Genomic DNA, 24,848 nt, shown 5'->3' on the forward strand with positions numbered 1-24,848 from the left:
CCTGCCACCAGGTTTCTGACTTGTTTGGGGTGCTGATCATTTGTCTTTCTGACAAAGCTGCCACTATTGGCCTGAGTACTTTTTTTTTCTGGTGTTTTTGGGACAGAATCTCACTATGCAGCCCACACAGGCCTCTAACTCCTGATCCTCTTGCCTCTGCCTCCTGCGTGCTGGGATTCCACATGGGGGGGTCTCCATGTCTCATTTTGGTCTGGGCTTTTTTTTATTTTAATATTTTATTATTTTTATGTGCTAGTTGCCTTTTTTTTTTTTTTGATCTTTTTTTGTTATTTTGTCTTTTTTTTTTTTTTTCTTTTCCAGAGCTGAGGACTGAATCCAGGGCCTTGAGCTTGAGCTTGCTAGGCAAGCGCTCTACCACTGAGCTAAATCCCCAACACCATTTTTATTTTATTTGTATGAGTGTATTGCCTACACGTGTGTGAGTGCACCTGCGTCTTGCCGTGGAGGTCAGAAGAGGGCTTCGGATTCCCCTGGAACTGGAGTTAAGGACGGTTCCTAGCTGCCATGTGGGTGCTGGGAATCGAACCAAGGTCCTCTGCAAGAGCAGTCAATGCTCTTAATTGCTGAGCCATCTCTCCAGCCCCTGGTCTGGGCTTTTGAACTTGCTGTTCTCTCTGCCTGGGACCCTCTCCCCACTTTTACTCATCAGGGATCTCTCTGCCTCTTTCAAGAAGTCTTGCCTGGTACAGGCCCCCGCTGGGCTGGGGAACCCTTCCTCTGAGCCTTTATCTTCCTATCTACCACCCTGTGTCCTCACTACCCGTATCTTGTCTGTTTTCCCTACCAGTCTGTGAACTGGAAGGTTCTCTCTCTTGTCACCAGCAAACCCCCAGAGCTGAGTACAGGGCCTGCTCCTGCCATCAGCCCATTCCTGCATGGAGCTGCCCAGAGTGATTTAACCCCAGGTCATGTGGACCTGAAACATCAAAGCCAGTAGGATGGTAGTTCCAAAACCCAATCCTCTTCCTTCCTTCCCGCTTGGCAAACAGGACCACTTGGGTTCTCTGTTAGCTACCTAATGATGCGTGAGTACAGCCAAACATATGACCACTAGACAGGGCCTTGCTTATTGCCCCACACTGCCGGGCTGGTTGCATTGGCAGTTCTGCTGATCTTGCCTGGGCTCTCACATATCAGGGTGGACTGAAGCTAGAACTTCTGAAAACCTTGGCTCTGCATTTTGTAGGGTACATCCTTGCACTGCAGTCCCTCATGAACGACAGGAGTGACGGAGGTCAACCCAATGACTCTGTAGCTGAACTTCTTGTATTAGTTTTCTTTCTGTTACTGTGATAAAGTGCCTGACAAAAGCAACTTAAGGGACAAAGAGTTTCTTCTGGTTTTCAGTTCCTGCGGGACATAGCTGATTATGATCATGGCTGTAGGAGCATGGGGGTGAGCCAGTCACACTGCACAGCAGTCAGGGAGCAGAGAGAGAACAGGAAGTGGGGCTGGGCTGTAAAACCTCAAGACAGTGTGACTCACTTCTTCAGTGAAGCTCCCCCTGCTAAAGGTTCCATAACCTCCCCAAACAGCCCCACCAGCGGGGGACTGGGTGTTCAAATGCATGAACCTATGGCAGATTGTTCACATTCCTACCACAACTCTCCTATATAAATTTTTTGGTAAAATAACTGGAGACACAGCTCAAGGGTAGAGCTCTTGCCTTGCATGCTTGAGGCCCTGGGTTTGATTCCCCAGCACTGAAATTTTTTTATTTTGTTAAATATATAGAATCTGAAATACACATAACCATTTCTAAGTGTGTAGCTGAGAAGTATTAATTTGTAACATTGTGGGTCCATCACCACCATCTAGTCCCTCTCCGTAACTTTTGTTGTTTTTTTTTCTGGTGCTGGAGCTAGAACCCAAACATTTACAGCTGCACCCCAACCCTCCCTAATGCTTCAGCTGGTGTAACTGACACTCTGTCCCCACTAAACAGCATCTTCCAATTCCTATTCCCACTTCAGGTTCTGATGACCACCTTCCATCATTATGTTTTTGACCAGTAGGACCATACCGTATCTTTTTTTTTTTTTTGTCTTTTTTGAAACAAGGTCTCCCTGTAGCTCCAGCTGTCCTGGAACTCACTATGTAGACCAGGCTGGCCGTGAACTCACAGAGATCTACCTGCCTCTGCCTCCCGAGTGCTGGGATTAAAGGCCCCGCCTATACCATGTCTTTTAATGATTTTTTTTTTTACTTAGTGTAATGTTCTCTGTATCATAATTTCCTTCTTTTTCTAAGGCTAAATAATATTCCAAACATAAAAGCATATATACAGCATATTTTGCTTATCCATCTGCCAGTGAACCCTTGATCTCCTTCCATGTTTTAGCCATCCCGAAGAGTGCTGTTATAGTGAATGTTTGTGCTCTGTTGTCCTTTTAGTTGCTTAAAAATTTTTTGATTTATTTTTACTTTATGCGTATGAGTGTTTTGCCTGCATGTGTGTAAATGCACTTCTGTTGTGCAATGCTCAAGGAGGCCAGAAGAGGGTGTTGGAGCCTCTGACACTGGAGTTATAGATAGTTGTTAACTGCCATGTGTGCTGGGAATTGAACCCAGGTCCTCTGGAAGAGCAGCCAGTGCTCTTAACCACTGAGCCATCTCTCCAGTTCCCCTTTTAGTTTTGGGGGGTATATATGCCTAAAAGTAGAATTGCTATATCACATGGTCATTCTATTTGAACTGCTTGAGTAATTGTCATGCTGGACGTTTTATACTCTCACCAACAGTGTGCAGGGCTCTGGACAGCTCCACTGCCCACCTACGTTTGTTATTCTGTATTACTTTTACTGTAGCCATTATAGTGGGTATGAAGTGACAACTCATTATAGTTCTGTGTGTATGTGTGTGTGATGTATGCGTGTTGGTGTATGTGTGTCTGGGGGTATGCATTCATTCCTGTGTGGTGTGGTGTGTGTGTATGTGTGTAGAGGCCAAAGGCCAAAGTCTGGTGTCTTCCTCTATTGTTCTCTCCCTTATTTATTTTATTTTATTTCTTATTTTTCTTTTATATGTATTAGTGTATGGCCTGCGTGTGTATAAGCATACCTGTGTCATGCAGTGCCTGTGGAGGTCAGAAAAAGGCGTTGGATTCTTCTGGAACTGGAGTCATGGATGGTTGCTAGCCACCATGTGGGTGTTGGGAACTGAATCCAGATCTTCTGTAAGAGCAGCCAGTGCTCTTAACCTCTGGGACATCTCTTCAACCCCTCCCCCTTATTTTTTGAGGCAAGGGTCTCTCACTGAAACTGGAACTCACCACTTTAGCGAGACTGGCCAGCACCCCTTCAGTACCTGCTGTCTCTGTGCCCCTAGCACTGGGGTCATGGGTCCTACCGCTGCACCCACCTTTCTTAAGTTTGTGCTGGGGATTGGAACTCAGTCCTCTTGTTTGCACAGGAGCTCTGCACCTGCTGAGCATCTCTGCAGTGTCTCATTTTGTTTAAGTTTGCGTATCTCTAGTGATTGATGATTTAATGGTCATCTCATTCTCTTTTTAAAGAAACTTAAAAAAAATGCTTATTATTTTTATTTTATGTGTATAAGTGTATTACTTGCATGTATGTGCATGTACCTGTGTCATGCAATGCCGCGGAGGTCAGAAGAGGGCTTCAAATTTCTCTGGAACTGGAGTTAAGGACGGTTCATAGCCGCCATGTTGGTGCTGGGAATCGAACCCAGGTCCTCTGCAAGAGCAGTCAGTGCTCTTAACTGCCGAGCCATCTCTCCAGCCCTGAAAATTAGAAAGTTTTTAATAAAATAAAAAGTAGTTTCTGTGTCCAGTCATGTTCAGTTCCCTCCACACTCTTGGTCAATGGTCAATGATTTCCATTGTACTTACTAATCATATCCCATTGGCTATAGCATGTCACACTCTGACCCCATCCCCAGTGAGATGCCATTACCATGACACAGCAAAGGGCTTGGACAGTAGATGGGTGTGGAGTTTGGCTGTGTTTGTGACCAACTTCCAAGTTCAATGACCTCAGTGACTGACTGTGAATCCTATGGCAGCAGAGGTGCCCTGAGTTCTTCAGCTTTAAAAAAAAATCATTTTTATTTTGTGTATATGAGTGTCTTCTTGCACGTATGTAAGTGTACCATGTGTGCATTTCACACAGAGGTCAAAAGAGGGATCCCCTGGAACTGGAGTTACAGATGGTTGTCAACCCCCATGTGGGTGGTGGGAATGGAATCTGGGCCCTCTGCAAGAGCAGTTAGTGCCTTTAACTGATGAGCCATCTCTCCAGCCCTGTTACTGCATCTTAAAACACACATGGGAAGCCACGTGTTGTGGCATATGCCTTTAAACCTGGCACTTGGGCGGTAGAGGCAAGCAGATCTCTGCTAGATTGAAGCCAGCCTGGTCTACATAACAAGTTCCAGGCCAGCTGAAGCTACAGGGAGACCCTGTCTCAAAAAGACCAAAAAAAACAAACAAACAAACAAAAAACCACGCACACACACGGGGCTAGGGATGTAGGGATGTGGTTCAGTTCCCTGCACTGCGTAAACCAGGTGTAATGTGATCCCAGCACTTGGGAAGTAGAGGCAGGAGGATCAGAAGTTCAGGGTCATCCTCTGCTACATAGTGAGTTCAAGGCCAGCTTGGGCTATAGGATACCTGGAAACACAAACACACACACATGTTTTAAAAGCAAATCCTAATGCAGAAACACTGTCCCCAAAGGGATATTTCCTATCGGCCACAAAAAGAGCTAACAAGCCAGGTGTGGAGGCACATGCCTTTAATCCCAGCACTCAGGAGGCAGAGGCAGGTGGATCTCTGTGAGATTGAGGCCAGCCTGGGGCCAGTTGGGGCTACAGGGAGACCCTATCTCAAAAAAACCTCAAAAACAAACAGCGAAAGGAGCTAACAACCTGGCCTTCCCTTACAGACCTGGGGGCTGTGGCCGTTGGTGAACTTCATGAGAACGTTACTCTGCACTGTGGCAACGTCTCCAGACCCAGGGGCCTGGTGACTTGGTACCGGAATGACTCAGAGCCTGTCTTCCTGCTGTCCTCCAATGCTAGCCTCCTGCCCACTGCACCTCGCTTCTCTCTAGAGGATGCCGGCGCCCTGCACATCCAGGCACTGAGCCTGGAAGATGAGGGCAACTACACCTGCCAGGAGGTTCTGAATGAGACGCGCTGGTTCCTGGTGTGGCTGCGTGTGGCCAGTAAGTGGGGCTGGTAGAGGGGTGGGGGGGTTAATGAGTCTGTGAGAGCCCGGGATAGATAGAAAGTCAGGTTCAGGAACCTGGACTTTGATAACACGGCAATAATTTCAGTCTGGGCTCTGTCACTTGTACACCATGTCACTTTTTCTCACCTGTAAAATGGGGCTGTAAAGAATTCCTGCACCATAGAATTGGGCAGAGACTGTAGCTCCATCAGTAGAGTGCTTGCCTAATTAATATACATGAAGCTGTGGGTTCATTCCTAGCACTGCACACACCAGATGTGGTAGTGTATGTCTGTCATCCCAGCACTTGGAGATGGAGGCAGGAGGACCAGAAGTTTGAGGTCATCCTCAGCCACATAGCAAGTTGGAGGCTTGTCTGGGCTACATGAGACCCTGTCTCAAAAAGAAAAAAGGGGTCAGTGAGATGGCTCAGTAGGTAAAGGTGCTTTCCACCAAGCCTGACAACTTGAGTTTGATTCCCCAGGACCTACATGGTAGAAGGAGAGAACTGAGAACCAAAACTGAAAGTTGTCCTCTGACTTCTAAACATGTACTGTGACAAATGTGCACCCCCCCAACAAATAAATAATAAATTAAAAAAAAAGCAAATAATGGGTGTTGTCTAGAAAATACTTGGAAGGGCTCCTGGTGTACAGTTAGCTGATATTTTTAGGTTATTACTAATACCACCTTCCTGTTCAGATCATTTTGTAACGTAGTCAAGTCAGATAGCCTGGTTGATGGTCTAAAAGTTTCCACTTAGACCTGTGTCACCTTGGGTAAGTGCCTTAGTCTCCAGCTTGGTCTCTCTTATTCATCAATTGGGGATAATATACTGGTGCCTTGTCAGGTAGAGTGAAGGTTCATTGGCTATGGTGCGGGGTGCTTGGCTTGGCACAGTCCACCCTTACTGCATTTCCCTAAACCAATCTGTTCTGTTTGCTGACAGATGGCTATGAATTTCCAGTGTGAGTTTGTAAAATGCCATGTACCGCCACATCTGGTCAGCCACTGAGAGTGCACAGGGGCACTGAAATGGCCTGCAAGTTATGGGTATTTGGTATTTTTTTTGTATGTAAAGATTTATTTATTTATTTATTTATTTATTTATTTATTATTTGTTTACTTATTTTTATTTTTTTGAGACAGGGTCTCCCTGTAGCCCCAATTGGCCTGGACCTCACTATGTAGACCAAACTGGCCTTGAACTCACAGAGATCTGCCTACCTCTGTCTCCCAAGTGCTGGGACTTCGGCCTGTGCCACCATGCCTGGCTCAGATTTATTTTTATTTTATGTATTTGGCTGCATGTATGTATGTGTACCATGTGCATGCCTGGTGCCTGCAGAGGCTAGAAGAGGGTGCTGGATTCCTGTGGAACCAAAGTTACAAGCAGTTGTGCACTGCCATGTGGGTGTTGGGAACCAAACCTGAATTCTCTGCAAAAGCAGCCAGTGCTCTGAACTGCTGAGACAGTTCTCCAGCCCCAAGGGTATTTGTTACTTTTATTGAAAAATAAAAGTTGAAAAATTGGCTGGAGATTTAGCTCAGTTGGTAGAGTCTGCTTAGTATGCAGGAAGCCCTGTAGCACCCTATAAACCAGCACTATTATCCTAGCACTTAAAAGTCAGAGGCAGGAGGATCAGGAGTTAGGTAGGGTACAGCCTCAGCAACATAATGAGTTGGAGGTCGGCCTTGGCTACATGAGGCCCTGTCTCAAAAAACAAAAAATCGAGAGCACTTAACTCTAAGGCCCACATGCCTGGCCTCTGTTCTGGGTCCTGTTGGCTGCTGTCTTTGTGACCTTGGAAAGGTCCCCTCAGCAGCTCCAGCCTCAGATTTATCATCTGTGAAGTTCAGGGTCATGGCAGAGCCTCGTTGCTGATTTGATGAGGTCACTTGGCACAGTGTAGCCCATAGCCTGACCTTGGCTGTGCTACTGGGATCTGCTGGTTAGGCAGGTGACTAACTTCCTGTGGGAAAAAGCATCTCATGGTCCCAACAGTTAGGGTGGGTCTTTTCCGCCTCCCTCCTTTTCTTCTTCCCTTCCTTCCCATGTCTCTCTGTTCTCGTCCCTCTTTGTTTTTGTTTTTGTTTTTTGAGACGAGATATCATTATGTCGACTAGGCTGGCCCTTGGACTTGGGGGGCGGTAGGGAGTAGCTTAGTGGTTGAGTGCTTGTTAGCATGTGTGAGACTCTGGGTTTTGATCTCTATTCTCAGGAAGGAAAGAAGAAAGGGAGGGAGGGAAAGAGAGAGAAAGGGAAAGGGGAAGAAAACAGAAATGACTTGAATTTTGCTTGTTAGCCCAGAACTCTGGAGGTGGAGGCAGGACAATCATGAGTTCAAAGTCATCCTTGGCTACAGAGCAAGTTGGGAGACTAGACCCTGTCTCAGAAAACCAAAACACCAAACAAACCAAAAACCTGCCTTCTAGCAATTCTCTTGCTCCCCTGGTGCTCAAGTGCTGGGATCACAGGCCTGTATTACCACACCAGTTTCCTTCTCGGCCTTTTGAATAGGACTCAGTGTGAGTTGTGTCCTGTGCCCCTGCCCGTCCCCCCTGCCCTGCCCTTTTCTTTCCCTGTCTTTTCACCCAAATGTTGATAACTTGGTCACATGTCCTCTTTCTCTTAAGGAGAAAAGTTTGGGAGCATTCTGACTCGGCCTCAGGAGCTTGGAGGAAAATCCCAAGCTGCGGCAAGCTCTTATCTGCCACTCTTCCTGGTCCTTCATACATAGTACCTTCTTCATAGTGCTTCTTACACAGTATCATCTCTTAGGCATTTGGGGAGCTGAATGATGAAGCCAAAGACCAGTTTATGAAAGACTCCAGTCAGATTCCATGACACATGGGCCCAGGCTTAACCCTGAATCTGTTTCTCTAACCAGGGAATTACTGTGGGGACACTGGGGCCTGTTGGCACAAGGTCATTGAGTACACTGGCTTGTATCAGCCACTGAGGGCTCCTTGGCAGTAGCTGGGCTGGGTGTCGAGGGGGATCCTTTAGCATCCTATCTCTTGTCTCACCGAACTTCCAGCAAAGAAACATCCATCTGTTCCAGCACATCCGTTTTGTGTTTTTAAAAATATTGTTTTATTATTGCCGGGCATGGTGGCGCACGCCTTTAATCCCAGCACTCAGGAGGCAGAGGCAGGCAGATCTCCGTGAGTTCAAGGCCAGCCTGGTCTACATAGTGAGTTCTGGGACAGCTGGGGCTACAGGGAGACCCTGTCTCAAAAAGACCAAAAAAAAAATTATTTTATGTGTATGAGTGTATTGCCTGAGTGTGTGTAAATGTACCTGTGTGCAGTGCTTTTGGAGGTCAGAAGAGGGTTTTGGATCACCTGGTACTAAAATTACAGATGGTTGTTAGCCACCATGTGGGTGCTAAGAATCAAACCCGGGTCTTCTGCAAGAGCTGTCATCACTTTTAACTGCTGAGCCATCTTTCTAGCCCCCTTGGTTTTATTTATTAATTTTAATTTTTTATTTTTTAGACAGGGCATCCTGTAGCCCCAGCTGGCCTGGAACTCACTATGTAGACCAGGCTGGTCTTAATCTCACAGAGATCTGCCTGAAGCAGTTCTCTTACTTTTGTGTTACTATACTGGTTGGCAGGCCCACAAGCTTCCAAGTGATTCTCCTGTCTCTGCCTCCCATCTTGCTGTATGTGTGCTGAGAGATGTGTCCTGCCACATCTGGCTCTTTACATGGGTTCTAGGAATTGAACTTGATTTGTCAGGTTTGAAAGGCTAGTGCCTTTACCTGCTGAGCCATCTCCCCAGCCCTGATTTTTTTCTTTATAATGTTCCAGTCTCCTTTCCAGTGATTATCTGGAACCCCCGTTGTACTGGTTTTTGGGGGTTAACACTGGATGACCAGATATATCTGATCTGAGTCACATTCCTTTTGCCAGCCAGCCTGGGTATTGACTGCCAGTACCTCAAAGGTACCGTTTAGCTGGAAGCATACCAAAGGCAGGCATGCCCCAGGACCTGTTGGGCCACATACCTAACAGACTAGCCAGCAGCGGCACCTCTCAAACCACCATCTAGTTCCTGCCAGAGCCTTGGAGAGGTAACATGGTTCCTGCAGTTCCTCACATTGCTGGGAGACAGCTCAGCCTGACAAGGATGTTGTCCTGGCCAGGGGTAGGCTGCACACCTGCAATCCCAGCACTTGGGAGGCTGATGCAGGAGGATCTCAAGTTTGAGGACACTCTGAGCTATACAGTGAGGGCCTAGGTGGAAGGTATTTGCACTGAAAAGCTGTGTATGAAACCCTTTGCATCTGACAGCTGATTCCCCATCCCCCACCCCCCCCACCCCACGGACCAGTTTCTGAACTAAATTATGTAGCCATAGATTTATTTCTTTGCCAAAGCTTTGACCTTCCTGGATTCTTTTCTAAAAGAGGAATCTCTGAAGGGAGGCAGCACATTGAATTATATTAGACTGAACAGCCATTAGATTTATCCTTTATCTAATTAGTTATTTAGTTTTATTTATTTGTTTGGGTCTCACTATGTAGCTTAGGATGCCCACCCAGGACCTTGGTAGGAGAACAATCATGGGCCCGAAGTGTTCAATCTTTTCTGTACAGATAAGCTTTCTACTTGGCTGGGGTTTTTTAATTTATTTTTATTTTAAGTGTATGTTTTGCCTACATGTATGTAAGAGCACCAAGTGCATGCAGTGCATATGGAGGCCAGAAGAGGGTGTTGGATTCCCTGAAACTGGAGTTACAGACAGTTGTTAGCTGCCATGTGGGTGCTGGGAACCAAACCTGGGTCCTTTGCAAGAGCATCCAGTACTCTTAACTATTGAACCATCTCTGCAGCCCCTGTTTTGGTTTTTGGAAACAGTCTCATGCCCAGGCTGGTCTGGAACTCACCTTGTAGCCCAGGTTAGGCTCAGACTTTCCAATTGCTGGGATTAAAGGCATGAGCCACCATGCCAAGCCTCTGCAAAGTTTTTTTTTGTTTGTTTGTTTTTAGGATTTATTTTATTTATAATCATGTGTATATATAAGTGCCATGCCCATGAAGGCAGGAAGGGGACGTTGAGTGCCCTGGAGTTGGAGTTAGAGGTAGTTGTGAGCCACCTGATGTGAGTGCTTGGAACTGAATCTAGGTCCTCTGTGAGAACAGCCAAGCAGCAAGCTTTTTTTTTTTTTTTTTTTGTCTTTTTGATACAGGGTCTCCCTATAGCCCCAACTGGCCTGGAACTCACTGTATAGACCAGGCTGGCCTTGAACTCACAGGGATCCGCCTACGTCTACCTCCGAGTGCTGGGATTAAAGGCATGTGCTACCATGCCCAGTGCAGCAGCAAATACTTTTATACTTTTAACCGCTGAGCCATCTTTCCAGTCCTCTGCTCTCTTCTCTCCTCTCTCTCTCTCTCTGTCTCTCTCTCTCTCTCTGTCTCTCTCTCTCTCTCTCGGTGTTTGTTTTGTTTTTCATCTTTTCTCATTGTAGCCCCAGCTGGCCTGGAACTTGCTATGTAGACCAGGCTGGGCTCAGTCTCAGATACCCACCTGTCTCTGCCTCTTGAGTGTGCTGTGGTTAAAGGTGTTCGCCACCATATGCCTGGCTTCCTCTGCTATTTTTTTTTTTTTTTTTTTTTTTTTACCATGGACAGTTGGATATGGTGGCACATGCCAGCACTTGGGAGGTGGAGGCAGGAGGATTAGAAGTTTATGGTTGAGTTGAGGATGCGGCTCAGTTGGTACAGTATTTGCTTAGCATGCATGAAACCCTGGATTTGATGATCCTCAGGACCACATAAACCAGGCGTGGTATCATATGTCTATAATCCCAGCACTCTGGTGGTGGAGGCAGAAGGATCATAAATTTAAGGTCATCCTCAGCTACAAAGAGAATTCAAGGCCAACCTGGGCTACATAAGACCTTGTCTCAAAAAAAAAAAAAAATAGTTCAAGGTCTTCCTCATCTACATTCTGAAATGAAGCCCTGTCTTGAAAACCAGGATACTTAGCACAGCCTTGCCACAGTGAGTGGTCCATAGAGACTGTCTTGTTACCTGGCTCCTGATCATCTGAGGTGCTCAAATGAATGCTATAGCGATTCATACTGTCCCCATCCTCTGCCATTCCCAGGTGGTCCTGACCAGATCCAGGTCAACATCTCAGCCTCAGGCGCCCTCCCCAATGGCACCCTGTATGCGGCCAGGGGCTCCCAGGTGGATTTCAGCTGCGGCAGCACTGCACAGCCTCCGCCCAGGGTGGAGTGGTGGTTCCAGGCCCAGTCCAGACCCGAGTCCTTCGGAAGCAACCTGACGGTCAGCAGCTTCACACTGATACTGATGTCCCAGAACCTCCAAGGCAACTACACCTGCTCAGCCAGGAACGTGCTTAGTGGCAGACAGCGAAAGGTGACCACCGAGCTCCTGGTCTACTGTGCGTAAGAAGCACGGCCCTGCCCCACCTTATCCCTCCATGAACTGCATGTTTGTGAGTCTTCCTTTCATCTTTAAGGCAGGCTTTCTTTTACTTTGCTTGGTGTTCCAGCCCCACCCCCCCATTGTGGCTTTGTAGCATGTTTCAGTGCTCCGTTTCTTTTCATGGCTATATAATACTCCACTGCATGTCTGTGAAACGGGACCTAGCGTGCTTTGTTGGCACCTTCAGTATACATGCACACATCTGAACTGTTGCATGGCAGACAGTGGTCATCCCTCTGGAAGCTTGTTCTTACCTGGGATGCAGGAGAGACCTCTGAGATGGAGAGGTAAAACAAACACCTCATGTATTTGTTTTAAGTAGGGAGAAAGTATATAACACTTTAAAATGTACAACTCAAATGGGTGTGATGGTGCACACCTTTAATCTCAGCACTCAGGAGGCAGAGTCAGGTGGATCTCTGTGAGACTGAGGCCAGCCTGGCCTACATAGTGAGTTCTTGGCCAGTCGGGGCTACACAGTGAGGCACTGTCTCACGAAAACGAAACAAAAATAATGAAACAAAAACAGAAAATCAAAAATTAAAATGTACAACTCAAGTCAGGCATGGTGGCTCATGCCTGTAATCCTAGCACTTGGGAAACTGAGGCAGGAGGCTCACCATGAGTTTGAGACCAGCCTGGGCTACAAAGTTGAATCTTTCTCTAAAAAGCAAAAATGGGTTGTGGAGATAGCCGTTGGTAAAGTGTTTGGTATATTGGCTGAGGAGCTGAGTTTAGTCCCCAGCACCCCTGTAAAAAGCCAAGCATAGCAGGTTACTCCTATAACCCCAGTGCTGGGGAGGTAAAGGTGGGTGACTCTTGGGGCTTGCTGGCCTGCTTGGCAAGCTCCAGGCCAGTAAGAGAACCTGTCCCAAAAAACAAGGGGGCAGCTGGGCCTGGTGGCACTTGGGAGGCAGGGGCAGGTGGATCTCTGTTAGATGGAGGTCAGACTGGTCTATGTAGGGAGTTCTAGGTCAGCTAGGGCTACAGGAAGACTCTATCTCAAAAAAAAAAAATCCCCAAACTACAACAAACCCAAGAGCTCCCAGGCAACAACACCCACATCAGGCCCTCAGCTGCATGTGACCACTGTGTGTCTAGGGACCAAGCACTAGCCAGGAGAACTTTCTGTGGGGACAGAACTACTCTGTTCCATGTGGTCTAACAGGTGCCTCAGCCATCTGTCACCCCTCCCTCTCCCCCCCTCCCTCCCCTCCCCTCCCCTTCTCTTCTCTTCTTTAAAATATTTTGTTTTAGGGACTGGAGAGATGGGTCAGTAGTTAAGAACACTGGCTATTCTTGTAGAGGACCCAGGTAGGTTCAGTTCCCAGCACTCACATGGTAGCTAACAATTGTCAGTAACTCCAGTTCCAGGGGATCCAACACCCTCTTTTGGCCTCTGTGGACACTCCACATGTGGTGCACATACATACATGCAGGCAAAACATACACATAAAATAAAATAAAAATAAAAAATTTAAAGATTTAATTTTGACTCTGTGCATGTGCATCTGCGTGTGTCTTTGCGTGGGTGTGTACACCTGAGTGCAGGTGCCCAAGAAGGCTAAAAGAGGGTATTGGTTCCTCTGGAGCTGTTCCTCACAACAGATGGTTGTGAGGTGGTGGATGTGGTTGTTGGGAACCAAACTCAGGTCCTCTGTGGGAGTAATATGTGCTCTTAAACTGCTGAGCCATCGCTCTAGCTCTGTTAAATTTTTTAAAAATTATTTTTAGAGAGAGAGGTGGGCATATGCTGTGATACAGTGTGTACATGTGGAAGTCAGAAGACAACTCTTTGGATTCTGTTCTCTTTCCACTGTTGGTTTCTTGAGCAATTGGGCTAGCCTGCAGCAAGCACTTACCCACTGAGCCATCTTGCTATCCTTTTTTTTTGAGACAATCTCATATATCCCAGGCTATCCTTGGACTCACTATGTAGCCAAGGATGACCTGACACTTCTGATCCTCCTACTTCTACCTCCCAAGTGCTGCTATATAGGTGTGCACTATTACAACCATTTTATGGCATGCTGGGGTGGAACACAGGGCCTTGTGCATGCTAGGCAAGCGCTGTACCTATTGAGCAAAATCCCTGGCCTACCAGGTGCTTTCTGAAGGTCAACTAGTGGCTAGATCCTAGTTCTCACAGCCATCCTGCCTTCTGACTCTGTCTGCCATGAAGCTATGTTCTGCTGTCTTTTGCAGGGCCCCCTCCATCAGCTCCTCAGTGCTCAGCAGAGGTGTCCTCAGGATCAGCTGCCCTGAAGCTCACCTGTCGCTGGGACGGGGGATACCCTGATCCAAACTTTTTGTGGACTGAGGAACCTGGAGGGATGATTGTGGGGAATTCAGAGCTGGGGACTGAAACACTGAACCAGTCGCAGCTGTCGGACGGGAAGAAGTTCAAGTGCGTAGGGAGCCACATAGTGGGGCCAGAGCCGGGAGCCAGCTGCGTGGTACAGATCTGTGAGTCTGGCTTGCTTTGTCCTGGGGTTGGGGGTTCACCTGCCTGCCTCTCTTCTCAAAGAATCATTTGATAGTTCTGGAAAGAAAGCTCAGTGTACCAGAGTGCCAGGATTCCCTTCCCTCCCTCTCCTGTGCCTCACTTTTCTCTTCAGAGTTTAAAATTGCCTAGCTCAGATTCTTCATTCCGGCAAAGCTCGTTTTCACTCGGCAAACACTAGCCGTGTACCCTGGTCACTATTCGTGGGCAGTGAGCATGACAGACAAGGTTCATCCATTCTTCCTCTCTTATGTAACAGGCGCCCCTGGACTTAGTGGCTCAAAACAAATACCCATTTATCTTGACTTCCGACAGTATGTGCTTGGGATGGTGTGTCTTTCCCCCAGGATGCTGGGGTCTTAGCTGGAAGAGTGGGGAGTTGGGGCACTGGAATCGTGGAAGGGTACACTTGGGAGATGCTCACTTATGGGCCTGGCAACTCACCACGGGGCTGCCTGTGTGTCCTCCCCATGTAGTGACCTGCTTCCCATAAAGCCAAGAGGGATAAGTGATCCTTTGTAGGACCTAGTCTCAGGAGTTGCATGGCCTACCTTCTAGAACATTCTGTGTCTTAGCAGCAAGTCACTAAGTGAAGCCCACATTCAGGGGGCAGCGAGGAGACTTAGTAGGCTTCACTGTTTTTATGTTTTTTCAGTGCTGGGGTTGAAACCCAAGACCTCACACATACTAGGGTATCACTCTACCACTGTGTTATACCCCTAGCCCAAGAACCTGTCTCTTAGAAATAAAAATAAGGAAAAATAGGGCCGAGGGTGTAGCTCAGTGGTTGCACTGTCTGCTTAGCATGACTGAAGCCATGGGTCCCATATACTCACCAAAAGAAAGACTTGTAATGCTGAGTTTGGTCATGAGTTCCTGGACTCAGTCGATCTTCTTGCCTCAGCCTCCCAAATGGTGGCACCACAGACATGTGCTGCCACGCCTGGCTGCAGATCTATACACTGAAGAACACAGCTTACCTTGGGAGAAGCGACACCTTTGCTGGCCCAGTGTGCACAGGCCCCTGCATCCATCCATCTCTTGTGGCTCTCTGAGGGCCCCACCTCTTCTACAGTTCTCTCCCGATCACCTTGCCCACTGCATCCTCCCAGCTAAACTCTGATGGATAGATCCCATACTGGCTAAGTGTGGGTGACAGTTTTAAGGGTGAGCACTCTGCTCATAAAGTGTTATCTATGGTACATGTTTGGAGGCTGGGGAGATATCTCCAAGGGGCTTGTTTAAGGACAAAGGAGCCATTTCTGAAACATAGGTTTGTGTCCCAGAATCTCAAGGTTACCAATAAGGCTCATCCTTGCTGTTGGGTCGATGACTCCTAAGGAGATCTATATTCTCCACAGAGAGGGACAGGCACAATTTTGCTACAAGAAAGGAACCACTATTGATAGCTGGAGTTTCCCAAGCTGCCCCAGGCTTAGGTATTTCTGTCGACCTGACCTTACCAACAAACTTGGAGGTTATTTCAAGCCCCAGGGCCCCTTTCCCCCGTCCTTTCCCTGTCCCTCTTCCCAGGGTGCCAGGTCTGACCCTGGCTTCTCCTTTAGGACAGTTGCCAAGGGAAAGCATGGTTTTGCCCTACCAGGCAGGGGCCCAGCAAGCCTCTCTGTTGCTCAGGTGCCACAACCTGGACTTCATAAATCCCTCACAGCGACTTCCTTGCCCTTCCTAGGAGGGTGTGCATTTGGAAAAAAAAAAAGTGGAAGGCTGTGGTGGCCCTCAAGCTCCCTTCAGCCTGCTCAAGTCAGATTCTGAGATATTGTGACGTGAGCAAATGTCTATTTACCTCAGATAGGGCACCAAAGAAATGATTCCACTCAAGTCTAGTCAGGGAACTAGTGAGTTTACTGGGGTTACTTACAGGAGCATAAGGGGTTGCTTACAGGAGCATGGGTGACTCAAAGGCACTGTGTCCCTGAGGAACCCCACCAACATGGGTGACAACTCATGAAAGCTGCATCCTGGTGCTCCCTGCACAACTTGTTTGCAGCTCCACAGAAGAGTCTGCTTGATCTCGTGACAGTTTCCACTTATATATCCTTGGAAAGAGGCTTTGTGCATCTTATAACGTTCTGAGCTTCCCAAGTCTTTTTCCCCATGAATCTCCCTGCTCTCTCCTTGAGGGAGTGTTTAATTGGAAGGAGATAGTTCACAAGAAGGCCACAGGTACTCTTCATTGTAAGTTACGTGGGGAAGATCTGCAGTAGACAATAGTGCCCTGCTTCCAGATGCTTATGTCCTGGTCCCTAGAGCCTATGAGTGGTACCCAATGACCAAGGTGACATTGAAAAAGTTAGTCTTGAGATGGAGATGGTATATTCTGGATTATCCTGTGAGTCCTTATAAGAGGCAGGCAGGAGGTTAGAGTCAGCAGGTGATGGAATCACAGGAGGAAGAGATTAGTAATACCAAGAAAGGGACCTAGAGCTAAGGACTGACTACAGGTGGTGTCAAGAAACAGAAAAAGAGGTCTGGAGAGGTGGCTCAGAGGTTAAGAGTATTGGCTGCTCTTGCAGAGGACCTGGGTTCGATTCTCAGTACCTACATGGTGGTTAACAACTGTCCGTAACTCTAGTTCTAGGGAATTCAATGCCCTCTTCTGACCCCCTTGGGCATTGCATGGCATGGTGGGTACACTTAAATACATGCAGACAATACACTCATACACATAAAATAAAAATAACAAACCAACCCAAAGGAACCTAGGTATAATGGGGCATCTATAATCTTTGACCTTGAGAGGTGGAGCTGGGAGGATCAAGAGTTCAAGGCCAGGCTCAGATGTGTAGCAAGTTCAGGGGACAGTGTGGGCCACATGAGACCTTGCCAAAGACTCAAACAAAGACATAGAGACAGCTGGGTGTGGAGGCACATGCCTTTAGTCCCAGCACTCCTGAGGCAGAGACAGGCGGATCTCTGTGAGGTCAAGGCCAGCCTGGTCTACATAGTGAGTTCCAGGCCAGCTGGGGCTACAGAAATAACCTGTCTCAAAAAGACCAAAAAAAAAAAAAAAAAAAAAAAAAAAAAAGAGACGGAAACAAACTGAAGACAAGGTAGTTGATCTCCTCAGGAACATCCCAAAGGAATCTGTTTACACCTGGAAGATCATGTTGCACCTCAGAGAATATTACATTAAGTCAGTGAGTTTGTATCAGTGCGACACATTAGCAACAGGAAACAGTTGCCTTGTTCTCTTGAACTCATTTGTTGAACTGCATGTCTATGTTTAACATGGTCATTGTACTTGTTTTATTTATTTGCATATTTATTTGTATGCACGTATGCCACAGTGCACATGTGGTCAGAGGACAACTTTTGGGAATTCATTTTCTTCTTCCACCATGTGGGTCCCAGGGATTGAACTCAGGTCCTCAGGCTTGGCAGCAAGCTATTTTACTGACTGAGCCATCTCATTGGCCCATGTACTTCCTTTACGTAGTTGAATATGGCATAGAGGTAAGATAGTGGGTGACAGAAGCTGATGCTTGGATTCTGGGCTCCACAGTCACTGGCTTATTCAGTTTTACCCAGAGCTTTATTGGTATTAGCGTAGAACACCTCAGATCCCAGGAACCTTTGCAGTTCTGGTCAAACTGGGACAGTGGGTGGCTCTGTGTCCTAGTTCCATCTCTTATTTTCTTGTGTGACTGAGCAAGGTGCTTGGCTTTCCTTGTATCTTAGTTTCCTTCTATGTAGAATGGGGATAATAACATAGTTATTGTGAGAATGTGTTGGGCTCATATACGTAATAGCACTTTACATAGTAAATGTTGGATTTTAATTGGTTGGACAAAGGGTAGCATAGAAGTCCCCAGAGTTAGTTGTTTTGTTAGGAAGGAAATACTTTTCTGGAAGAGCTTGGGTTGTGTGGTTTGAATCTCCCTAAACTTTGCCTTTCTTTACCCTGTTATGGCCACCAGTGAGCCCCTTACTTGCCTCTCACCCCATGAAAACATGCTTCGTTGGAGGCAACGTGACACTCACCTGCCAAGTGTCTGGAGCCAACCCCCCTGCCACGATCCAGTGGCTAAGAAACCTCACCCAGCCGGAGGCGGCCATACAGCCCAGCAGCCACTATCTCATCACCCAGGACAACCAGAGCTCCACACTCACGATCCACAACTGCTCCCAGGCCCTGGATGAGGGCTTCTACTTCTGCCAGGCTAAGAACCTTGTCGGGGTGAGGGCAGTGGACGTCTGGCTAAGTGTGAAAGGTGAGTGAGAGGGGCCCAGTAGGGGGCCAGTCGGGGACCTCCCTATATATGGGCCGTGGTCAGCTGAAGACAGCACATCCATTCACCTGTAGCTTGACAGGGTGGCTGAGGAAAGTAACTTCCAATTCCCAAAGCCCTGACATTTGCAGAGGAAGCAAACAATGACACAATCTGTCTCACATCAAAGAATGTGTATTAGCGAGCGTGGTGGTACATGCCTTTAATCCCAGCACTTGGGAGGCAGAGGCAAGCGGATCTCTGTGAGTTCGAGGCCAGCTGGTCTACACAGTGAGTTCCAGGTCAGATGGGGCTAATTGGAGACCCTGTCTCAAAAAGATAAAAAAAAAAAAAAAACAACAAAAAACAAAGAGAAAGTGTATTAGTCCAGATCTTCATAATAGAATTCAAACTTTGAACAGATGATGGGGAGGCCTGCTTGGAGGAAGTGAGTCACAGGCCTGTGTGCTTGGAGCTGTGTCTCTTTCTGGCCTCTTCCCGTGTTCCTGGATTTGAGCAACTCCACCAGGTCCTCCCTACCAGGATGGAATGAAATCTCTGAAGCAGTGAGCAAAACAAACATTCCCTCTCTTAACTTGTTTCTGTCAGGGATTTGGCTATAGCAAAATACTGATATATGTAACCTGGCCTGGAGGCCCTTCCCAGTCTCATACTGGGCCTGTTGTCAAAGGTATAAACTTTTTTTATTGAAAAATAATTTCATGCCAGGCATGGCAATTTATGCTGATAATCCCAGCACCTGATAAGGGAGTGCTGAGAATTTGAGGCCAGCCTTGGCTATCTAGAGAGTTGCAGGCTAGCTTGGGCTACCAAATGAGGCTGTCTCAAAATAAACAGACAAAGAGTTGGAAGGCAATCTGGGTTGAACAGTTGGAGCATGGGATTTTCCGGGCAGTAGAAATATGGCTACGGGCATGCTATGATGGATGCCTGTCTTTTTACATTTACTGAAGCCCACAGTTGTATGCCGGCAGTGGACTCTAGTTGTGAGCTCTAGACTCCAGTGATTGTGAAGGCCTATTGCTGAAGCCTCATCAGTTGTGAACAAATGTTTTGCTCTAGTGGGACTGTCAGTGGTGGAAAAGGTTGGGTGTGTACAGGGGCAGGATATGTAGGAGCTGTTTATCTTTTCTGCCCTGGTTTCCTATGAAAGTGGCAAAACATGCACTTTTTCTGTGTTTTTAAAAACATTTTTAAAATATATTTTATTTATTATTTTTATGTGTACGAGTGTATTGCCTGCATGTATGTGAGTGCATCCATGTAGTGCAATGCCGCAGAGGTCCGAAGAGGGATTCAGATTCTCTTGGAACTGGAGTTAAGGACGGTTGTTCACAGCTGCCATGTGGGTGTTGGGATTTGAACCTGGGTCCTCTGCAAGAGCAGTCAGTGCTCTTAACCACTGAGCCATCTCTCCAGCCCCTTTTTAAAAATTTTAAAAAGACAGGGTCTCCTCATAGTCCCAGCTGGTCTGGAACTCACTATATAGACCAGACTTGGCTTGATCTCACAGATATCTGCCTGCTTTTGTCTCCCCAGTACTGGGATTAAAGGCATGTGCCACCACACCCAGCAAACCACACTACTTACACACACACACACACACACACACACACACACACACATTTATGATTTGCTTTTATTTTATTTTTTAATTTTATTTATTATTTTTATTTTATGTGTATGTGTGTATTGCCTACATGTGGGTAAGTGCATCTGTGTCGTGCAATGCCCGCAGAGGATGGAAGAAGCCGTCAGATCCCCTGGAACTGGAGTTATGGACAGTTGTTAGCTGCCATGTGGGTGCTGGGATTTGAACCCGGGTCTTCTGCAAGAACAACTAGTGTTCTTAACCGCTGAGCCATCTCTCCAGCCCTTTTATTTTTTTACATTTACTTGTGTGCCTGTGTACATATGTGTCACAGCACATGTATAGTGGTCAGAGGACAACTTGCTGGATTTCCTTTCCTTCAGCCACGTGGGTTATGGGGATTGAACTCAGGTCATCACCTTACAAGCTAAGCCATCTTGCTGACCTGATTTATTTTTTAAAAAAACTTTTATTAGGAGCTGGAGAGATGGCTCAGCGGTTAAGAGCATTGACTGCTCTTGCAGAGGACTCAGGTTCAATTCCCAGCACCCACATGGCGGCTACGAACTGTCCTTAACTCCAGTTTCAGGGGAATCCAAAGCCCTCTTCTGACGTCTGAGGCATTGCATGACACAGGTGCACTCACATACATGCAGGCAATACAATCATACACAAAATAAAAATAATAATTAAAAAAACCTTTTGGTAGTATATGGATATGATGTGTGAGTGTGGCTGTCCACATGCTATAGTGCATGTGTGGATGCCACAGGACAATTTTTGGGAATCACTTCCCTCCTTTCACTGTGTTGTGGGACACTATTCTTGGAGATATGAGACCAATGTCTACTCACCCCAGATGGGGAACAGATCAAAGTAAGGATGCCACCAAAGCCCAGGTTGCTGAACCAATGAGTTTTATGGGGGTTACTTACAGGGGTGTGGGTGAAGGGGTGCTCAACAGGTTGGAGAGTTCTTCTAGGCAGTTTTGCTAGTCTGAGCATCTCTCCCTGGCCTTACTGCTTATGTAAATTTGGGGAGGGAGGGTCATAATGAATCTGGTCAGTTTCAGGGACTTCCTGAAGAGACTGAGTTACTTCCTGAAATTCAAGCACTTCCCCAGGGATGGAATGTTATGTGGGAGGAAATTGCTGCATACCCTCCTGTGTTCTGGGGATTGAACTCAGATCATCAGGCTTGTGCAGCAATCCCTTTTACCCACTGAGCCACTCTTGCTGGCCCTGTGACTTGCATTTTGTTTGTATTTAATTTTTTTTTTTTTTTGTCTTTTTGAGACAGGGTCTCCCTGTAGCCCCAGCTGTCCTGGAGCTTACTATGTAGACCAGGCTGGCCTTGAACTCACAGAGATCTGCCTGCCTCTGCCTTGCGAATGCTGGGATTAAAGGTGTGCGCCACCATGCCCGGCCTAAATTTTGTTATTTTTTAAAAAAATGTTATTTTTATCTTATGTGTATGAGTGTACTGCTTGCATGTATGTGAGTGCACTGGTGTCGTGCAATGCTGCAGAGGTCAGAAGTCGTCTTCGGATTCCCCTAGAACTGGAGTTAAGGATGGTTTGTAGCTACCATGTGGGTGCTGGGAACTGAACCCAGGTCCTCTTCAAGAGCAGTCAATGCTCTTAACTGCTGAGCCATCTCTCCAGCCCCAAATTTTGTTATTTTTATTTTTTATGTGTATGAGTGTATTGCCTGAATGTATGTAAGTGTTCCCGTGTTGTGCAATGCCTGTGAAGGTCAGAAGAGGGTGTCAAATCCCCTGGAACTGGAGTTATGGACAGTTATTAGCTGCCATGTAGGTGCTGGGAACTGAACCCGGGTCCTCTGGAAGAGCAGCCCATGCTCTTAACCACTGAGCCATCTCTCCAGCTCTGTGACTTGCTTTTTCACATTGTTTCTAGAACTGATTTGCACCCATGGGTATAGCTGCTTCATACCTCTTTACTGCTGTATAATTTTCCATGATGTCATCATGGCATGTCTGAGATGCCATTTCCTGCTGTGGATGTCTGTGCTGTTTGATTTTCGTTGCTGTGAGAAGCAGTGTTGCTATGACTGTCTTTACATGTGCACACCACCCCAGGCAGATATTTCTTTAGCCTCTATGGAAGGGCTGCAGGGTACGTGTAGTTTCAGCTTTATACGATAGTAGCAGAGTATCTTCCATACCAGTTCAGTCCCCACCAGCATTTACAAGGGTATGGATTATCTGGGGTTTTCACAGGGGCTTTTTAAGTTTTAAGCCTCCAGTGTGTGAAGAACTGGAATCTCACCGTCTTTCTAATTTTATTCCCCTGATTACTAAGAAGGCTTTGAGCATCATTTCACATTTGCCATTTGTGTTTCTTCTTCTGGGAAATATACATATTTATGCTTTGACAGTTTTCCCACTCAGATATGTTGGAGTTCTTTAGGAATTCCTCATACCAGTTCCTTACTGGCGTTAACATGTTACAAATATCCCTTTTTAGTTTTATGGCTTTTTCACTTTATAATATTCTTTGGTTAACAGATGTTTTGATTTTAATGTAATTGATTTAATGAAGCATTTCATTAGCAACTTTTATGGGTTTTTTTTTGTTTTTGTTTTTGAGACATGGTCTCCCTGTAGCTCCAGCTGGCCTGGAACTCACAATGTAGACCAGGCTAGCCTCAAATTTGACAGAGATCTGCCTGCCTCCTGAGTGCGGGGACTAAAGGTGGGTGCCACCATGCCCAGCTAAGTTTTATGTTTTAAGATATGAAAGTCCTGGATTCAATCCCTGACACCACATACCGGCCATGGTAGCACCTACCTGGAACCAGAGCACTCAGGATGTTGAAGCAGGAGGATCTGAAGTTCAAGGTCATCCTCAGCTGCATAGAGAGTTTGAGGCTAGCTTGGGTTAGAGACCCTGTCTAAAAACAAAAAAGGGGGCTGGTGAGATGGCTCAGTGGTTAAAAACACTGGTTGTTCTTGCAGAAGACCTGGGTTCGAATCCCAGCACCCACATGGCAGCTAACAACTGTCTATAACTCCAGTTCTGGGGATCTGATAGCCTCTTCTGACCTCCGTAGGCATTGCATGACACGGGTGCACTTACCTACATGCAGACAATACACGCATACACTAAAATAATAAATAAAATATTTAAAAACAAAACAAAAAACAAAAAGGGAAAAAAAGACAAAGTTGTGTATACCAGAGCTGCTTCTTAAATGTTTTCCACTCACAACTTCTTTATGTCCAAAACTTTTTACAAGACTCTGCCCTGTATATATAGGTGTAGAAAATAGGACCACAATCAAACATTTACTGATAATAAACTATAAAGAAATTTATTTGAAAACTTTAAAAAAAATACTTTATAGCTGGGCATGGTGGTACACATCTTTAGTCCCAGCACTCAGGAGGCAGAGGCAGGCAGATCTCTGAGATCAAGGACAACCTGGTCTTACATAGTGAGTTCCAGGCCAGCTGGGCTACAGGGAAACCCTGTCTCATAAAGACCAAAAAAAACCCTACTTTCATTTTATAAATTTGAGTGTATTGCCTGCATGTGTGCACCCATGTTGTGCAGTGCCCTCAGAGGTCAGAAGAAGGTGTCAGATTCCCCTGGAACTAGAGTTACAGACAGTTGTTAGCCACCACATGGGTGCTGGGACTCAAACCCAGGTCCTCTTTAAGAGTAGTCGGTGCTCTTAACTGCTGAGCCATCTCTTCAGCCCCTTGAAAAGTTTTTTTTTGTGTACATGTTTTACCATTCATTAAATACTAAAGAAAATCTGCCTACAAATGAGATAGATGTGCATGTTTATTTTTGCATAGAGAATTAAACTGTGGGCCAGCAAGATGGCTCAGCAGGTGTTAGTGCTTGCTGTCAACTTTGATTGCCTGAGTTTGAAACCACTGGGAAAAGACCACCAGACCCAATTCAAATTTAATTGGTCAAATTTATTAGGGTTATAGCTGTCTGTGGTCCCTAAGTCAGATTAAGGACCCACGGCCCCAAGTGGAGGGTGAAACTTGCTTATAAAGGGAAAACCCACAAATGTCATAGGAATTTCATCATACATGAGTAATGCCAGGTGGTCAGGACAGCTCAAGTTATAGGATAAGCAAACTACAGAAGCCAGAACAAACGTGTTAGTCCTTCTCTTAACAGATGTATAGAGACCTTGACAGGAAGGCACGTTGTTACTTAGGCTTCTTGGCTAGGCAAGAAGCACAGCTGCAGCGTCTGGGAGGTGACCACCATCAGCTATTTGAAAGAAAACATTCTTCTAAGGGGAAGCAACTAAGTTCAGTGCTTAACCTTGAAGTTGGCTGTTTTTCTAGACTTTGAAGTTTAAAGTGGTTACTTTATATAAAGTGAAGAAAATGGAGTTACTTTGGCTATTACAGTTTGGGGGACTTCATTTGGGGCCATTACAGATTTGATCCCCAGAACCCACATGGTAGAAGGAGAGAACCCATTCCCGAAAGTTATCCTTTATCCTACACACACACACACACACACACACACACACACACACACAAATAACGATAATGAAAAAAATACGGGCTAGAGAGATGGTTCAGTGGTTTAGAGCATTGTCTGCTCTTTGAGAGGACCTGGGTTTGGTTACCAGCACCCACATATTGACTGAAAACCCTCTATTAACTCCAGTTCCAGGGGATCTGATGCCCTCTTTTGGCCTCTATGGGCATTGCACGCATTTGGTGCACTTACATACATGTAGGCAAAACATTCATATTCATATACATAAAATAAAAATAAATTTAAAAAAATCTAAATTCTTTTTTAAAATATATTTTAAAA

At 46.3% G+C, this 24,848-nt stretch overlaps 1 protein-coding gene across 2 annotated transcripts in view; it reads left to right on the plus strand.

The window, feature by feature from the left end:
- Vsig10 (V-set and immunoglobulin domain containing 10) overlaps positions 1-24,848 on the plus strand; it is a 47,420-nt gene that overhangs the window by 4,759 nt on the left and 17,813 nt on the right. For both annotated transcript variants that reach the window (XM_008847443.3, XM_017801771.2), the window contains exons 2-5: positions 4,932-5,213; positions 11,342-11,641; positions 13,891-14,151; positions 18,127-18,420. In XM_008847443.3, coding sequence (XP_008845665.1) covers positions 4,932-5,213; positions 11,342-11,641; positions 13,891-14,151; positions 18,127-18,420 — 1,137 coding nt within the window. The remainder of the gene's footprint in view (positions 1-4,931; positions 5,214-11,341; positions 11,642-13,890; positions 14,152-18,126; positions 18,421-24,848) is intronic.

This window comes from Nannospalax galili, unplaced genomic scaffold (genome assembly GCF_000622305.1).
Source record: "Nannospalax galili isolate Female #2095 unplaced genomic scaffold, S.galili_v1.0 scaffold120, whole genome shotgun sequence".
NCBI classification, from domain to species: Eukaryota; Metazoa; Chordata; class Mammalia; order Rodentia; family Spalacidae; genus Nannospalax; species Nannospalax galili.